This window comes from Synchiropus splendidus, chromosome 3, assembly GCF_027744825.2.
Source record: "Synchiropus splendidus isolate RoL2022-P1 chromosome 3, RoL_Sspl_1.0, whole genome shotgun sequence".
In the NCBI taxonomy this organism is placed as follows: Eukaryota; Metazoa; Chordata; class Actinopteri; order Syngnathiformes; family Callionymidae; genus Synchiropus; species Synchiropus splendidus.
Window position 1 is genome coordinate 21,827,112 of NC_071336.1, and position 19,337 is coordinate 21,846,448.

A 19,337-nucleotide genomic window follows, 5' to 3' on the forward strand; every position below is an offset into this window, starting at 1 on the left:
TGATTACAACTTTGCAGATCTGACATGAATACTGCTTGCTCTCTTGATAGATTATTTTGAAATTAATAAAAAAAAATCAATATATAATATATTTTTTTACATCTTATTTAAAATGTCTGAAAATGTAAAACAATTTACTGGTGGTAAATACTTATTTGGTGAATATATATTTAGTGGTAAATATGTTTTTTTTATTTATTTTTTACATTAAATACCAAAGATATTTAAATCATTTCCGTGATCCCAGTGCCTGAGACAAAGGTCGACGCTTGGTGTGATTTTACAGTAGTAACAAGAAGTAAACCACATCAAAGAGGAGAAGGAAAGGGGGGGGGGGGAACTTCAGCCTCATGCTGTAGGACACACCCAAGGTGAAAGATATGCATGATGATATTTGCTTTATGACAAGTTTGAGCCTGCCTAGTGATGCGAGGACATCCTGAGAAACAGAAAAGCCCTGTGAAAAATCAGGTGATTGGGATGCACCCATGACCTCTGCATGTCACATGTCTTGGCTTGTCTCACAGCAGGGACTTGTGTGTTGTGTGTTGACCAGGATTAGTTGTGCTGCAGGTCGACAAAAAAGTGCTTTGAATGTTGCACTTTTACAACACACATAAACTGTTGTTTTTCCTTCATGCATATTTACATTTTCATCCTCAGTGATTAATGACTTTCATGTTGTCGAGGTTTATGAAGGCGTCGCGCCAGTCACGCCCTCTCGGAAGCGCACTTCAGGGTTTTGTGGTTGTTTATGCAAATTTACTCCTGATCTATAGGTGTCGCTGCAGGAAACGACAGCTCGCTAGATATTTCCTGCGCACGCGCCAGTTAGATCTACGTCAGCGGTCCGCCAACAAACCTTCAGAGCGACGTGTCCGTCTCTTCTTCTCTTCTCGTCAGCCTCAGCCTTGACACGGTAAGAGCCGAGCTACTACATTAACAACAGTTTAAGGTTATGCGATGATGTTTAAGCATTGTTCTTGGTTTATTGTTGGTTAGTTCTGAATTTAGCGTTTTGGCTTAACAGTTTATTACAGCGATCAGAAGTCGGGGTTACTCCACGACAACTATCTTCATAACTATGCGTCTTATTTGAATGCTACCGCGCAGAAATGTGTTTGGGATGACATATACTGTTCATGTTAACAATGCAGTCGGTCGTTGTGGCTTTTGGCGATCAAATCTCTGATCTGTTGAAGTCAACGTCAGCACTGTTAGCAACCCAATGCTAACTGCTGCTAACACCGAGATCTTCTGCATTCGTCTTCAGCTACAAACATCATGGATCAAGTCATGCAGTTCGTTGAGCCGAGCCGGCAGTTCGTCAAGGACTCCATCAGGCTCGTCAAGAGATGCACCAAACCGGACAGAAAGGGTGAGTTGCGTTGAAAGTGGGCTGTACGGTGGTCGAGCAGCGGACGTTGACGTGTTGTTTTGATGCGTGTGTCCATCACAGAGTTCCAGAAAATCGCCATGGCTACAGCGATTGGGTTTGCCATCATGGGCTTCATTGGTTTCTTCGTCAAACTCATCCACATTCCCATCAACAACATCATCGTGTAAGTGACTTTAGAGTGCGCCTCCTGGCACATGCTAATCGAATATATCATAATAAATCAATCGTCTATAGGTTTGCGATGAGTCATCTTAAAATACTGGCAGAATCCTTGATGGTGATCTGTAATGTTGATGATATCAAGGATTCTAGCTATTCTCGACAATAGCTAACACTGATATAAGGAGTTGAGAAACATTACAATCAATGTTATAAGGTACGTTATGCAAAACGTATTGAATGACTTTTAGAGCAGACCTTTGGGTTGCTCTTGTTCCTGGTGCACGCTACATGGGGACACAGAGCTCCACGTTGGTGACCCCAACACGTGTGTTAGCACAAACATTGACTGTATTTTTCACTCATCTCTTTTTTTTCAAATACCAATATATTAAGATTATTTGTTGAAGGGTAAGTGAGGAAATGAAACTCCTCAGTTACACACAAGATCTTAGTGATCTCGATTTTGTTTTATAGCAATAAAATCGGTCAGCGAACAAGCAGTTTTTATTTGAATTCAAAGTCGTTCTCATGATGTAGAGTAGATCTGTTGATCCACTCTGTTTTCACTCCTCTCACATATAAAGGTCTGGTCTCAGTTAATGACCTCATTTAAAGATGGATCATCTTGTTTGAAAAAAAAAAAAAGTCAAATGTGATTGAATGGTCCTAACATTTCTTCTCTTTGTCTTCCAGTGGTGGTTAAACGCTGGTCCGATATGGGACTTTCTGGAATGGTGTTATTGGGCTGGAGACTGAAGAGATGACATTTATACCTTCTGTGGACATTTGTATTACATGATGTAAATAAAAAACAACCAAAAGCTCGATTTGTTTGTTTTATAGAGATTCATAACTGCCTGTGACTGTGTGGTCATGTTGAGTTGCAAGCGTTGTCAGAAAAGTGAGAAAGGTTGTTTCTGCCACCTTGTGGTGAGATGCCACAACAGCAGTTATAATAATATACAGCTTTATTCAGATAGGGCTTCTTAGAACGCTGTTCACAAAGTGCTTTAAAAGAAAAGTCAGATTGGTGTCTGAAGAAGCATTGCAGCAGAGGAAGGGGTGATAAAGGCTGAGAAGATGTTTTCAAAAAATATACTAGGAGAAAGTGGTAAAACTCCTGGACACATCATATTGGGAGGTGAGATGAAAAGGCCACATACAGACACATTGTCACTCATCAGAGTGGCTATTGCGTTCACTCATGCAGATGTCGAAGATGACCACCTCTTTCACCACAGACTCATAGTTTGATTCCCAAGAAGAAGAGGAACCTTTGTTGGGAAGAAAGGAGACAAGAAACAACACAGTGACATTGTCAGTCTCAACAATATATCTCAGTGCTGTAGGAAATGGAGACACATTTCCAGATTTACACTTAAAATTTCTGCACCACTATAAGACAGAAACTCGTACAATCCTTTGAAAATGAAAGCTGAAAACCAGAAGAAATGCAGTCCGATACAATGAAGCTCGTCCACAGGAAACACACAGAGAAAATCCATTTCCTTTGGAAGACTTGCTGAAAGGGGGATAGCATTCTTGTCAGTCAGAAAAAAGGCGATAGCGTTTGACCATCTAGTGAAAGGCACGGCGGACAATCACTTGGTGGTGAGACTCTCAGTAGAGATGCCCATGCACCATATGAGAGGTTGGTCCGTTGTCACGGTTACAGTCTTCCTGGCTTCTCCCGGGGCCACTGGCTCATAGGTGTTGGAGGTGCTGACCAGTTCCCCGAACTTCAGGATCTGGTTATCTGGAAACAAGGAAAGAGAAAACATCATCAATTCAAATTTTGTAGTTCATGCTTCCTGGCTAGACTGACTCAATGAAGATGGGATAAGTATAAAAGTCTGTTGACACTGTCATTGAAAAAGGTGCAGCGCTAAATGAAAAAAAACTATTCAATGCCTTTTGTCTTCCACACTGTAACTGAAGGTCCTCAAGTTCCATGGTGAGAATTTAGTCGTACACAGCCGATTATATTTCCGATTTTAGGTTGTTTTAAGGCAGTGGTGGCTGAAGTGTGAGAAAGTGCATTTCATAAATCCCTCTTTGATCAGTTCCCATGGAAGAGAACATAGGGCCGGATGTTTATGATTGCCTTTTTCTTGCCAGCATACATTTACCAATCTAAAATTGCCAATTAATTTAGCTCCAGCTTCAAAAGGGAAAAAAAAGGCGGTGTGTGGTTACTGAGCTGTGAAGGGAATACAATCATTTGGAGCCAGTCTGGACACAAACACTGGCTGGAACACACCATCCCGGTAGGTAATGAAGTGCTAACAAATTCGCTCAAAGCAAATCTGCCACTAATAGGAAGAAGGAAGTCAAATATGCACTTTTTAATGATCCATTTTCTAAGAGCTTCGAACTCCTCCATCCCCATGAGCATTTTTGTTTGTTTCCCCATTTCAAACGTCAGGGAACATCTGCTGAAGGAACGTCTCTGTTTACACCAGCGCGTAATGTTAAGTCTGACACTACTTTTTTACTCACAGCGACGATTAAGGGATTCATTGCTGAGGATAAACACAACACTGACTTCCAGTGACCAAACCACAAGCGGCAAACGAAATAAAGTTGCTGGGTGAGAGGAGCCGGGAGAAAAAAAAAACCAAAAAAACAAAAACAAAAACAACCACAAGTGCTGACTCACACGCCATCACCAAAGCAGCTACTTTACGACCAATGTCGAGATCGAATCAGGACACCACAAGGCAATTTCTACTGGCGCTCATGATGACTCCGGAAAACCAAACTATGAGAACCAGTATACATGCACTCAACGAACACTGATTCAACTTAGAAAAAAAAAAAAAAAAAGAAAAAAAAAAAGAAAGACAATCTTAGGTTCCATTCCGCAAGTTGCTTGTCATAAAGCCGTATACCAACAATATTTTTTTGGTAGTTTAATTTTTACAGGTTTAACATTCAATCAGATCTACAGTGGTACCTCGGTTCTCGACCACAATCCGTTCCAGACGGCTGTTTGAGAAGCGATTTGTCTGAAATCTGAATCGATTTTTCCCATTACAACTAATGGAAAAAGAAATCATGCGTTCCAAGCCTTAAAATAGTCTTTTGTAGGAGTGAATGTAGAGTGTCTGCTGCAGGTGCGCTGTTCCTCTATGTGTGTGGCCGCTGCATGTGGGAGGGGTTGCAGAGTGAGTGACGTCTCTCCAGAAGTGAAGAGGTGCCCGGTGCGTGTCCAGCTCTGAATGTGCGCTTCTGTGCAGTTTGGCTGTGACAAAGTCATAAACCAAGTAAGGCTCTGTCCCAGACTCGCCTCATCCCTGTCCCAGCTCCAGCCCACAACAGGACATCAAACCCTGGAGTGCGCGCTCCAGCCTCAGAGGTGTCGAGGAGCACCTCCCCTGTGACACTCTACCACGGTCCAGTGCGGAGACAGGAAAGGTTTTACACCTCAATATGAAGAAAAAACAGTCAGTAAATGTAGCTAACGGGACACGTTTGCATACAGAGGCTGCGTTGTACACAATAACAAAGCACGTCGGGGGTCAGCTGATCTGTCCGCACGCATTGTTTTTTTTTGCGCTTTTTCGGGGGTGTTTGAGTTCTGGATTTTCGTTGAAATCCGAAGCAAAAACATCTCGAAATTTTTGTTCGAATTCCGAGACGTTCGAGAACCAAGGTACCACTGTGTTTGCATATTTATGCATTTATTTACAGCACTTTTGATATGACAGTAGTTGAGCTGCTTTTGATACGACCCAGTGTGTACCAAGTAGTGGTCATTCTTCTTTCTCCAGATTGACGGAAGAACCAGACTCTATTGTTCTTGGTATAAATCTATTCAGGCCTAGAAAGAAGAAACACTTCAGCATCAACTGTTGCTGCATGAGTGCCTTGTAAAACGTACTGAACCTCCAATAGCAGGGTATTACCAAAAATCAGAAAATACTTTCAAAGCCCAACTCATGCAGACGGTTCAACATTTTGAGGCGATAAATGTTTGTAGTAGATTTGCTTTCAAAATGAAAACATGAACAGCCATTCAATGTTGAAACGGCAGTGCGTAATGTCGTCAGAAGGTGGCAGTGCAGACACATTCTGTCGTTGCCTATTTAAAAGAAATATACTACAGTAGCATACAATCCAGTTTAATAGTGACTCTGTAAAGGAGTGACATTGTAAAGAAAACCAGCTGTAGACTCTTTCACTGCATACGTTCTTGGTACCTTCAGTTATTTTCATCAAGGACTTCAGTGCAGAGGCAGCAGAGGCTGCTGACGGCACCAGCACACGTCCTGTTGTTGTTATTTCTCCTCTTTCATCAGAAATGGCGACTGTTTCTCCACCATCTGAAGCAGAACCATCATCTCATTTCCATTTTCCCCTCATCAGTGTCATTGGAGTTCAAGTGGATTCGGAAAACACAGAGGGATTAAGGGCCCCAAGTGTCTCCGCCACAGACGGAACTAATTGGTCTAGGTGAGGTTTTGTCTCCACTTTGCCATAATGTAGGTCTCATTCATATTTCTGTTTCCTTTAAACATCCAGTCTTTGTACCTGCACCAGTGCAGCAGGTAATGAAAGATTCATGCACTGCTGCTCTGAAGTTTGAACTGTTGTTTTGATTGTAAACAAGAGATTATAGCCTACTTTATCACGGCTTCTTTGTGCTGTTATCTTCTGCTGAGTTGCACTGTTTAACTTATAACCTGTTATTCATTATCACATATCTATGATCGGACAAACTCTGTCCTGTTTGAGTTTAAGGTTTATGTCATAGACATACTGGTTACCTGGATGACACTTCAGTTCTATGAGTACATCTCCACAGCATAGTTTTGTTCATTTAAATTTTACTTACTTATGATACAGTTCAATTTTTCGTCTCTGTAAAATTCAATTTCTCTTTAACTTACTCAAATACACCATATTTTCAGCATGTTAAAAATGCAGCATTTGTTGCAGTGTGTAGTATAATATTCAGATCATTCATATTTCAGTGCTTTTTGTCAACAGTTTTAAAAAAAAATATGACTGATCTTACACCACTGGGATTAATTTGTGAAATGAATTTGGTTTAAACATACTGCTATTTTGAAAAAAATAATTTGTATTCAGTTAAAGTGTGCTTTGAATTGCTAAGGTTGATTATTTTTAAAACCTACCATTGTGTACAGAATGATCACATAAACTTGAGAAGATGCTCACTGATAACTATATAGAATTGTTCATGGTTACGCTCTTCTATGTGAAAACTCAAATCACACAGGGATTGTGTCCCTACCAAAGCAGAAACAAGTGTCTTTGCCACTGTATATACTGATTGTACATATTACATGTATATTTAACAAATGCAACCTTAATCTAAAACAATATTTCCAGTGAAAATAAGCTTTAAATAATGGGATATTACGATAAAAACACTTGACCTCCTGATTTAATTGATGCAAATGATATAAAATTGACTATAGTCTGCAGCAGCCACCCGAACGCCCACATTTCGCCGGACAATTACTCACTTCACATCAGCCATTCTAGTAATGCAGGACGTCGGCTTCCACGTCAGAACTATTAAACTCTGGTTTAGAAACACCCAAGCAACAGCAATGCACGTCAAGAGAACATTCTTTTCAATGAGGTGAAATTTCAGAATTAGCCTTTTCACACAAAAGTGTGACGGCGGTGCAGATAATCTGTTTTCTTAAATTGAGCAAAAAAAAAACAAATTGAACCCCATCATCCAGTTCATGCAGTGTGTGATAGCTTACGCCTCAGGAACACATTTTATTTTTTTGTTTTTTTACAAATGTGCGGTAATGATAGAAGGCCCACAACACAAAGACAGGAAAGAATGAAGCAAATCGTTGCCCACAGGAGTCCACACGCAGATCAACCAGGGACACAAAAGTGGTCGATGCTGCTTGAGAGAGTGACAGGCAAGGCATGGTATTAGAGCAGAAGGACTCATAAACAAAAATAAACACACTGGAGTTAATAATTGAGGGGCGACAGAACCGCTGACGCTCTGCAGTGTTTGTATGAAAGCGCTGTCAAACTGTGTTAAACGGCCGGAGAAAAGTCACTCCCCAGCAGGACCTGTACTGGTTGGATGATGTGGAGACAATGTCACAACAAATTGTCAAAAGGTATGAGTATATTAAGATGCATTTGTGTTCATAAATGGCGAGTATTTTGGATTTATAACAGTGTATATTATGGTGCAAACACAAAACAATTTCGCAGATAATGTTTAAAAAATATATATAGTTGGAATTCACTTTTTTTGACAGAATATTAAACACTGGTGGGGCCACTTCCTCCGCCACTTGAGGCAGCACAGCACCATGGGAGGTGGACATTGTGGCCGCTACATCGAAAACAATTTTTGTCTCCATCACATGCACAAGTTCAGACACGGACTCACACAGCTTTTAGATGGCTTCATTAGTAATCCCGTCCTCAAAGCTGATACCGATCGATCGCGGCCAACATCGCTGAAGGGACCAAAATGAGCGTTGCACCCTCAATGTGATAACAATGGAGATGTTTGCTGCCTGTAATTGCATTTCCATTGCCACAGCTGAAAGGACCCATCAGCCATACGTAAGCCGTATTTACACAACAAATTACCCCGGAGAGCAGCGGGTGTGGGGGAGAGAGGAGACTCGCACACACTCAAAATGCAGTGGGCTGGCAAAGAGGGGAATTATGGGTGTCAAGAGTTGGTTTTGGAAGGAAGAGAGGACATTATTTCCAAGAGTTCCGTTGTTCTCAGAAGGGTTAGACATGATCCCAAATGTCCTTGCTATAATGTGTTTTTCACTTGATCATGGAGCACTTGTAAAGACTTGAGTAATAAGAAATCACCGACACACAACAATGAAAAATAAAGACCCTTTATGAAGTTGTCTGCACGTGTTGGAGCACCCTCTAGAGGAGACTTCCACACAGCCCTCAAACAATTCTAATTGATGAGACTCCACTCCTGCAAGGCGGCAGGCCGTGATGCTTAAAGCGTGTGCCGCACGCCGCGCTTACAAAAAAAAAAGCATCTGCTGGCCGTGGTTGTAAGTCTAAGACTCTGGTTCAGCGTTGGTTTGAGCTGTGTCATCAAGTGTGATTTAAAGTTGGTTCAGTGTTTCCGATCATCTTAACCAAAGGTGCATAATGTATCTCATAAGAAAACAGCTATAGAGTCACTTCAATTCAGCAGATTGCCTCAACAAACCGCTGCTCTTGAACTTTGACCCACTTAAACACAAACATGTTCTTCATTGATTTTGGAGACAGATTCCTGCAAAGCATAGACCACCACTCACTATCATAGTTTGTTTTTGTCTGTCTCAGTGTCACACAGGTGACCAGGTCACTAGCGCCCTCACCTGTCTGTCTTAAGGACATCTCCATCAGTACCAAACAAACTGTTGCAAACATAGAGCACCCAAATGATCACACCTGTGTTACTGTGTGACATTTAAAAACCCAAAGTATTTTTAAACGATTTACACGGCAACATTATCACCTCTCATTATCTTTTTCCAAAACCAGTTCATGATTTTTATTTTCTTGAATGGATGACAAAATGTTTATTCGTCTTATGAAATGCCCTGCGTCTGCAGAGGGTCCCTATACTGTGGGAGATGTCCTGCCTGGATCGTGTACACTGCACCTTGGTGAGTCGGGAGACTACAGACCAGTGACATGATGAATACCCTGGAGACACTACAAAGTAGTAATAAAAGCTTCATGAAACAGTGTCCTCATTTCAGAGCTCAGCCGGAGGCGGGCTCTCATTAAAAAAAAAATTAAAAAAAAAAAAAAAATAATAATAATTTTAGCAGAGTGTGCCATCGAGTAGCCACTGAAAATAAGGTCACTGTTTCATGAAGCCTCCTAAGCCCAGCACCACCAACAGTGGAGCAGCCCTGGAATATGGACCCACTCCAGTTTGCTCAACTGTGTCTATTCCCACCTGAACACGCGGCTTTCAATACCATCCACCCGAGTCTACTGTGGTGAGAACCTGACAGTGGCGCCTTGTGACCTGAATTGTGACCTAATTCGGCAGCAACCCACAGTGTGCATGATTAAAACAGCGTCTCTGACAAGAAGGTCAGCAACTTGTTCTTAGGCTCTCTGATGATGTCACTTGAATAGACACATTTCTTTGTTCAGCTGGATCTCAGGCACAAATGAAGGCCCTCCAGGAGGGTCCAGAACACAGTCACCTAAAATCCATCCGGCAGCTGTGGGTGATTTTTCTATGTCGGAAGATTAAGCAGGTACATCAGTGGGAGAGGCCTATTGAGAGCAGTTACCAGAAGCAGAAGTGTTTGAGGAGAGAAACCATCACTGATGCTGGAATCTTGTTCTCCACACTGTTGGTGTATTTGACCTTTCTCTTTCTCAGCTTCCACCTGAATAGGCCTGCATTTTCAGGTTAAGAAGCTCCTTGCTGTTTCCAGTGACCCAGAGTTTATTCTTGGGAAAGGTTGGCAGAGAAATTCACAGTGTCTAAAGCAACAATTTTCAGAGACTCTAACAGCAAGTGATAATCACAACAATAGCATTGCTATCTATATCACCAGCGAGAAATGAATTCCATTTCCTCAAATCCCTCCAATTACGTAGACTGACCTTAAACCACGGTGTGCTACTGAAAAGCCATTGAACCCAATTAAAGCAAACCAATGCTGAATATAGCCAAATATGACATTTAAAATGTATCTGGGAGAAATAAGTATTAAAGGACTTCAAATGTTCGGGTGATAACATGCAGCTCTACTTCAGGCCACGCAATTGTGTGCACACAGCGCCCGACTTCAATAAAGAGTCGTCTCATCTCACCACCTGACATTCTCTTTATATTGAAGCCTTTTTATCGAACTTGACACAAGCGGAGGCGTGAGCTAGCAGTGTTGGCACCATCTGCTTTGCAATGATAGCCAATTCTATTAAACGTTTATGATGCCGCCGCCCCGACGGCTGCTGCGGGCTTTTTCAGCTGAGTTTTAGAGAACAATGTTCCAGCTTAACTTGACCTTCATAATGCATTCTCTGGTGGTACACAGTCATTCAGGAGAGTCAGGTTCAACCAGGCATGATTACCCGTGATGTGTTTTGATAACACAGCCACATTGCACGCTGTAGTCATCGGCTTTGTGCTCAGAGAGATGGAGGGGTATTAGCGGACGGATGTGTTTGAGAAAATGATACAGTGATGAAAGCTGTAATGTGGCTGCCGCTCTGTTTTTTTTCAGAAGAGGTCACAGCTATTGCATGTTTTGACCCAGAATATGCTAAATTGTGAGCAAGCGCTTCTCTTCTCTGCCTCTCCACTGGGGGTACAAGCAGTGAAGTTGTTCCTCAGCCCCCTGAGTGTGATGTCGACAGCATTTGATATGTACAACGGACTCCCTCCTGCTGCCACGTTAGACCTCTCTCGAATATATAGACTTTTTCATTTCCCCTCTTGTCTAGGTCCTTGGCAAGCGAGAGGAAATTAAAGCGGAAGAGCTGGTGTGAGGAGGTGGCTGAGGAGGGCGGTAACAGAGGGAGTAAAAAGGAACCACAATTTCAAAAGAAACAGCAAAAAAGAAAGGACTGCGAGCAACACAGCAGTACAAACGAATAAAAAAAACAAAAAAAACTTTCTGTCCAGTTCAAGCTCCATCACACTTACCCATCCATCCAAAGGCCAAGATGCTCAGGTACATCAGCAGTGAAGAAGAAATGGCTTCAGAACCAAACAGCAGACAAAGGAAACAACACTTCCTAAAGAAACTGGCCTGGGTAGTGACTGGAATTTTGAGGGCAGTGGACGTTTTTCTAAAGCTATCCACAGAAAAGACACATCCCTCAAAGACATTGAAAGACACTCATTCATGTAAACTTGGAAGTGTGGCAAACTGACAAAATTGTAGCAAGCAGCATTGGTGCCATTAAAAAAAAGCCAAATATGAAGCCTGATGTAGTTATTACTACAGTTGGTAGTAACTACATCAGACATAACTGCAGTTTACACACGCAAATGGCGAACATCTGTAACTTCAATCTGAGCTACATCAGTGGACGTGTTTCTATGAATCTTTTGGGAGGAATAAAGACTGAAAACTTCGCCCTGGTTGAGGAGACAAGGCGCTTGTAGTTTTGTAGTAGGAGTGTAACAGGATGGCGGATTTGAGTGAGTGCGTTTCTGAAGAGGAATATTCACCCTCTGATGAAGATCGTACAGTGAAACAAGGTGAGGCGCAGACGCGGCGCTGCTTCAGTGCGTGGTGCCAGAGAGTGTGGTTCATTGTCGTGGTGGTTGTTGCATGAGGGATGAGGAAGAGCTTTCCAGTGGATTAGATAAATATCTGTGAAACAAAGTAATTCACTATGGTGCACTAATACTCCCATCCCAAAACTCCAAGCCATTTCTCATGAACCGTATGACTCCATCTCTAACCATTTCCAAGCTACAACATTTCAAAATAGTGATATCAAAGTGGAATATTTCATTGAAAAACTCTGGCGCCCCAAGGGTGAAGGAAACACCGATCAAGTTGATATCAAAGTGTCAAGAAGACAGTAGTATCTCACTATATACAGCCTTGCAGGTGAGCATTTTCAGATCTCCTCAAACAAATTGAATCACTTCTGATCTGAATACATATGGCTTCAATCTTAATTATGTGTTTATTACCGCCTATTTTTGTAAGACTTTACCTGGCAAACACTGGAGCCACGGGAATTCAATCCTGACCATTGAGTTGCTTATCACCAAGTGAAAAACAGCGACAAAGGCACTCTGCTTTTCATCTTTCCATGAAGAACGACTACTGAATCCAGTGTTGACTTCTAGTTCCTTCTTACAGCAATCTGTCAGAATAGTGTTGTTTCTTTTTTACCCAGATGGTAACATAAAAAAAACATGGATGTAACTGGACCTCAAATGAAATAATGACTTAGACTTTCTTTATTGTCATTGCACAAAAACATATCACTATATTATGGCAACGAAATTTCGACCTGAGGCCTCCGGTTTCCAAAAACCAAAACTATAGGTCCAAATTAAATATCAGAAAAGATAAATACAAAAAAATAAATAAATTATATACTAAATATAAACAAATAAACAGTATTGCAGCTATTGTCCAACGTTCAGCAACCTGACAGCACCAGGAACGAAACTGTTCCTGAATCTGGTGGTTCTGCATCGGATGCTACGGAACCATCTGCCGGATGGCAGGAGGGAGAACAGTGCATACTGGGGATGAGTTTAATGAATTTAACTTCACAAATTCCCATCAGTCATTCAAGCATCCACGCTCTTCGCTTCCCCAAACTCTTGAATGAATTACTGAGTCATAATGAACCTGCGAGTTTAAGGTAACAACTACAGTAATGAGGCCATGTGACAATAAATCTGTTGGGCCATTAATCCCAAAAACACAGCATGTCCTGACTCCACAAGTGACGCTTCCAATCCTTGATACTAAAAATACAGAACATGCAGTGGAGCTCTTATTAAGGCCCCCCTCTCATTTGCATGCCAGTGTGTTTGCGCAGGCTTACATTTCAAAAACAGCATGCTCTCATTACCAGAGAGGGCAAGCTTTCTAATCTCACCCAAAGTTTGCTTTTAATTAAGATTTCTCAATTACTTTCCGTCTCTTTGGAGGTTTCGCTGCCAAAATCCATCTGTGTTCACATGTTTGCCTTTTATCAATCGCAACACCTGGTCGTGTTCGGTGTGTGTTCCTGTGTGTGTGTGTGAGAGACAGAGTTTGGGGTAGGGCTTTTAATGTAGCAATACTTTGTGTGTCTCCTTTCAAAGACTTCTAGTGCCCCTAAATATTTTGTTGAATGTTTACAGTAAAAATAACACTGGCTGGAGGCAGTCTTCAACTCCAATGACACTTTGACAGCGAATCACTTTTTGGGATTATGTGTGTGTGTGTGTGTGTGTGTGTGTGTGTATGCTTTGTTTATCCTACTTTGTGGGGATGGATTCTTGACAAAACACGACAAAACACATTCGGTTGGTCCCCACGAGGTTAAGCCTCAATTTGGGGATGAAGACTTCAAAATAACTGACTCATTATAATTGGGTTTAAGTTTGGTTCAGAATCCTGGTTCAGGTTTAGCCATGTGTTTTGGAGGGTTACGTTGAGGTTGAGAGGCTAAGGAAAACCATTATGGCAATGAGAAATGTCACAATGTCCCAGCAGGGACAGCAATACAAACGTGTGTGTGTGTGTGTGTATGTGGTATATGTGTATCCTCACTTGTGGGGACCAATTGGTCTTGGTGGCATCCATTCATTCTTCCTACTTCCTACATACAGTAACTCCATATGATCCAACATTAAATCACAGGATTCCCTTCAGCCGTACTACTGTGGGCGACACCATCGTCCTCATATTCATCCTCATTTATCTGAAATGACATCTACTGTTAGCCAAATGAGAATGCTTATCTCTTCTAAAGCTTAGCAGACACAGCCTAACATAGTCGTCCTGCTCTGAAGCAATCCAGGAGATAAAAACTGACATCCTGATATCCTTGAGACACTGAAAAGCTAGGACTGATGTGTTGCAGTTTGAAAATTGTGCTGAGTGACGGCATGAAGACGGACGGTGAGGTGTGTTTGGTATCAATCACTAAAATTGAGGATGAAATACTTTAAAGCAAAAATAGATCCAAAGAGCAGCTGACAGGTGTTTCCCCTCACCTCTCGAGTACTTCACTAGGACTCTTTTGTCTGTTGTATTTGAGTCACTGTTAATTATTGGAATCCTTATATAAAGTTTCTCAAGGTTTCAGCAGATCTGGAAGAGCAGTCAGTGACGAAGCACGCAGTCAGACGGTGGGGGACCTTTTTTTCATTGTGTTATTGTGTGAGAAATTGGTGAGAATGAAGCAGTGAGCAGAAACGGTGGTTCGACTCGATTCACAGCTCAGTAAACTTGCTTAAGTTGAGCCATCCAGAATCAGCGAATCGGAACGATGGTTCAATGCCGTCACCATCGCTGACCAGGCAAAACAGCAGTGTGTTGCTAAAATAAACTGCTGTCTAAACTCAGCATTCAACATTGCTCTGAGAAGAATTGGTTATCACTATGTTCGGTCACCCAAAATGATTATTATAGTAATTTCACTAAACCAACAAGTGACAATCTTTGCAAGAACTGGAAACAGAGAGCTTTAATGCGCTAGCAACAAATAAGAAGGCAGCACGGCGCATGCGCAAATGAAGCTGGTGGGCAAATTCTTCAACAAATTGATCGATAAAAGACCTTGAATTTTAGTTCTCATTCAATGATGCTCTGCTGCTCATTACAATGACAGAGTGTCTTGTTCCACGGTGTAGGTGTGAGGTGGCGACTTTCAGGGAGAGAACCTGGCCTTGGTTTTAAAAAAGGTCTGGACCCAATGTCCACATACAGACATGGATACAGCCTTTTCAAATGTATTCACTCTGCGACACCGTTTCAAAAAGTACTGGATAGGGTGACTGAAAACTTCAGCTCCCATCGTTCACATAGGACAATGTTTTTATGCAAGAGAACTATCCCGTCTTGTGTTTGAACAGCTTGAAAAGTCACTCGGTGTTAGGTGGACCACGGCTAATGTGTGTCGTGGAACAAAGCAAACGTTTTTCCGTAACACCTTACGACACCATACCTTTGAAGCGCACTCTTAATAGGAGATTTGAGCCATGGATTTCTGTTTTGTATCGACTATAATATGTTGGGGTTCATGACTATTCTACGATTCTACTTAATTGCGGTTGAGGACAAGGAGGATCGGAAAGACAAAAGGGGAAGGTTGAATTCAGATGACAGTCGCAGACAGCACATCTGAAGTTGAGTTTTTGAAACAATGCATGGCGCTCCTTTTTGGTGAAGTGATCTAACAATGCATACAAACACAAATGCAAAACAACCCCCAATCAAAGAGAAAACACAAGACGAGTTGCTTTGAGGACGACAGCTATTAAAATTGTGTTGTTTGCCATGATCCAAGCTCAGCCAGACACATCATGACGAAGCAGCTTTTAACAGTCACAGCAGAAGCTGCAACTCTGACAGTTGCTGCAGGGAGAAATCTCTTTAATATAAGGCAGGGAGACGAAGGAGGGTGACTCACAAAGAAATTAGAAAAGAGGTCTTTTTACATGCTTTAAAAAACCCTGTATTTCCTATCAATAAGCAAGACGGGTAAAATGTGTCTGTCTCCCATTGAATTTGAATCTCTCTGACCTTCAGAACAGTTGTAAACAATAAAGTTGTAAAACAATGTGAAGGATTTTTTTCCAGCTAACACTCCAGGCTCAGGCATTTGTCTGGGGTGTACTTTGGGATTTCTGCATATCACCTGGGATGAGAAAAACACAGGCTGTCAAAATCAACATGTTAAAGTGGATTAATCCATTGTCATGGTTAATTTCATAAAAATGTTTTCACGCAATCGACCGATCTACTGACCGGAATGACTCTGTGAAGGCCAACTTCCATCAGACACTTCTGCACCAGAGTAGATCTCTGACTCGCTGCTGCAGAGGACACACATGGCTTGTATTTTCTCCAGCTGCAACACGATCATGTTTAACAACACTCTGACAGTGCCTTGGTGTGACTTCAGGACAGTTATAGAGGATTCAAATTCTGGACAGCTTCCTTTTTTTTTTAGGACAACTAGCCACACCAAAATACAACAACATGAACAAGTCAATAGGCTGTAATCTATGTCCTTCTATTTCCTTTTAGTCTTGCTCGAACTTGCCTCTAAGAATTCCGACATACTTGAATTCCACTATCTAAAGAACTTAGTTCCAGTTTAGGGTTTTCTGAAATTTACAATTTTATACTATAATTTTATATTACATTGAAAAATATAATTTTATATTTATATTATAATTTTATACACTCTTCTGATGTAAATAAAATGGGAAAAACCTAAGTGAACCTCCCCACAGAGACTCAGATGCACACACTGTCCAACTCGCTAGTAGCTTTTGTAAGCAGATGCAGTGACAGCACGGATGGCCATTCACATGTATAAAAAAAGACTATTAATCCTCTGTGCACCATGAACATTGTCTAAACACTACAGACAGCGGTTGTATTGCTAGTAGCCACACATCAGCGGCAGGCTATTGGTCAAAGTTAACAAAAAAGGAAACAATGCCCTGCACTGTCAGCAGTGGTTGATATAAGAATCTGAACAACAAGGGCTGAACTAAGTGCACAGCAGATGTGGAAACCATGGACAGGTCCCTCCGACATCAGACTAACCACCGACTTATCTGTGATGACTTTCTTAAAATACATAGTTTGTTTCAAAAGTCTCAAACACACCTCCAGTTTTCCTCCTCACCTTCCTTGCCCTGAGGTCTCCCCCCGAGTTGGAGTCGTCTAGACACTTTACCAGGTGCTTTCCAGGCAGAATCCTGACAAGAGGCCGAAGCCACCTCAAGTAGCTGCTCATAATCTGAGCCTTTCGTCCTGTCTCCACAGGGGTGTATGCACACTACGTGGCGAGAGCCTTGTTAATAAGTCATTATTAGCAATCGATTAGTTAAATCACTATGGTTGCCATTTTATATCTGACAAAAATGACTTTAACAAACCAGGGAGACTTAAGCACAGATGGTTGTTTGGCGTATCATGTTTTGAACTGTAAAATTCCAATGCAGCATCACATTAAAATGAATGTAAATAAATTCACAGCAGAAGGACTGCGGAGAATGTCAGTGGAAACTTCAAACTGTTACGTGTCTGGAAATCAGAGGCTCACACTTACATGAGCACAGTTTGATAAGGTTGCTGAAGCATGTGCAGTTCAAAGAGTAATTCCTCGGCTACCCCACTGACTATGAAGATTAAATGACAGCCCTTTGTCAGATAAATGCTGCACAGAATGGTTCTTATTGTCAGTCTACCACCACTAACACTTTCTGCGGGGAAGTTGAGGGGCAATGAGATGCACAGCAGGGAGGGAAATAAGCAGTGAAATTACTAGTGAGAGTTCCTTTGAAAAAAAAAATGTGTTCCTGCAGGCATCTTCAGTCAACAATCGGAAGCCGGCCAACAAGACAAAAACTCACTTCTATTTTGCATAACTGTTGGCATCAGCAACTGAGACGAAGCTTTAACAGGAAAAAAGAAAAACAAAGGTTCAAAACCGAGTCTGCTGTAGCAACATGACAGCCATTTCGGATACTCATTAAACTGCATCCATTCAAAGGTACTTTTGGTATATTGCCACCGTTTTGCTGAAATTGAGTGAGAAGTGTGAGAAATGCAGGACATGAAAAGAGATACACAACAGTTAAGACAACAGCAATGTAGCAGATAAACTTACTCTATTTGTTTGTAGATGGTGTTGAGATTTAAGTCACAATACTAAAACGAATCAACACTGAAAAGTCATATTGCTCTCTTCAATTATACAGACTACAAACCACCATACAAAAAAAACATACAAAACGATTTGATATCTTTAAACTGTTTGTCCATCTGTCACATTAAAATGAAAGGTCAGAGGGGGAAAGACACGGATGTGACAGGTCCAAATACTTCACATGAGTGTACCAAAGGGTAAATACATTTTTTTTAAAACCTTTTTAACTCAAGGCATTGTTTCAAACACTCTTCAGCATTGTGTACCAACACCCAGAGTAACTAACTTGTAATAGATGTCTTTTATCATTTCTGCATCAGGGTTGCCACACCAAGTCAGTCCTCCTCCTGTTCCTCTGGTGTCAGAGCTACTACCGTGGCAGGTCTCACTGATATCCCATCGAGCTTTCCTTTCCCTCAAGCTGTTATAAATCACCCAAGCAGTCGTCTCCATCCATTCCACCTCGCCAGCACTCTCCTCTTCACCTCCCATCATCCATGTCAAGACAAACAATTCAAATACTTGAACTCATCTGGTCTCACTCCAAAACACAACCTCACTGTTCCTCTAGCCCTGTCTTGCATTCCCCTCCTTGCATCTGCTGACCTTTTTCCCCTCTTTCCTCCAGGTCATGCCTCCATCTCACCAGCTACCTCCTCTACACGCTCTCTACAACACTTGAATTGAACGATGCATAGACAGTCAGCCAGGTGATGAATGAATGGATAAATAGAAAGTCTGATTGGATTAACATAAAACAGACACTGTAAAAAGGAATTACTGTACAAGTTGCTTCTTCATGCATGACAGACTTTAGCATCAAAAGTCCTCTCTTATTGTTGTGTGGATTTAAAACAACAACCAAAAGAGAAAAATAGGAGAGCAGCAGCTAACAAAGCATTACGTCGTACATTAAAGTCCAGCTAAACACCTGGAACTGACAGTAGAGGATCCTTTAGTAACTTTAGCAACCATTTTCTGTAAATAAATAAATCCATGCGAGCAACACTTTGGAAATGTGGAGACAACACATCTACTGCAAGCGTATTATTGTGTATTGAATCATCCTCCTCTCAACAGTATGGCCATATCCACATTTAAAGAAATGAGTATCGATCTAAAATGGTGCGTGTGTATTGAAATTGCGCTGATATATGCAACTATCGTTTATCACACAAAACTCAAAGGAAAGAGAGTGTTGTGTTTACAGCACCACAAATTTCAGACACGTCTTTGACAATGACTGTACTCCACAACTATGTCTTGAGCATATGAACAATTATTGCACTCTTAAAGTCATGTCTCTGTTTAGAAATCAGGGAAGTGCTAAGAGTTTCATTTAGGTATTAAAGATGGGAGTCATGCAAAAAAAAAACCACACAAAAAACATTGATGGTAACAAGTCAAA

General features: G+C 41.4%; 2 protein-coding genes across 3 annotated transcripts in view; one reads left to right on the forward strand and one right to left on the reverse strand.

The window, feature by feature from the left end:
- The first annotated feature begins 823 nt into the window (after window positions 1-823).
- sec61g (SEC61 translocon subunit gamma) lies at window positions 824-2,385 on the forward strand. The gene is made up of 4 exons (XM_053859491.1): window positions 824-919; window positions 1,274-1,378; window positions 1,460-1,562; window positions 2,255-2,385. The coding sequence occupies exons 2-4, from the start codon at window positions 1,285-1,287 to the stop codon at window positions 2,262-2,264; spliced, it is 207 nt and encodes a 68-aa protein (XP_053715466.1). The 5' UTR covers window positions 824-919; window positions 1,274-1,284; the 3' UTR covers window positions 2,265-2,385.
- Window positions 2,072-19,337, reverse strand: part of tpk1 (thiamin pyrophosphokinase 1) — a 58,289-nt gene continuing 41,023 nt past the window's right edge. The window contains exon 8 of one of the 2 annotated variants that reach the window (XM_053859490.1): window positions 2,072-3,317. In XM_053859490.1, coding sequence (XP_053715465.1) covers window positions 3,163-3,317 — 155 coding nt within the window. In that variant the 3' untranslated portion in view covers window positions 2,072-3,162. The remainder of the gene's footprint in view (window positions 3,318-19,337) is intronic. The other variant, XM_053859489.1, reaches the window with a different exon arrangement.

What these genes read in the sequence shown, in the direction of transcription:
- sec61g (XM_053859491.1), top strand. Translation starts at nt 1,285, where the DNA reads ATGGATCAAGTCATGCAGTTCGTTGAGCCGAGCCGGCAGTTCGTCAAG. An exon ending in CACCAAACCGGACAGAAAGG is followed by an intron (nt 1,379 to 1,459) that starts GTGAGTTGCGTT and finishes TGTCCATCACAG; the next exon opens with AGTTCCAGAAAATCGCCATG.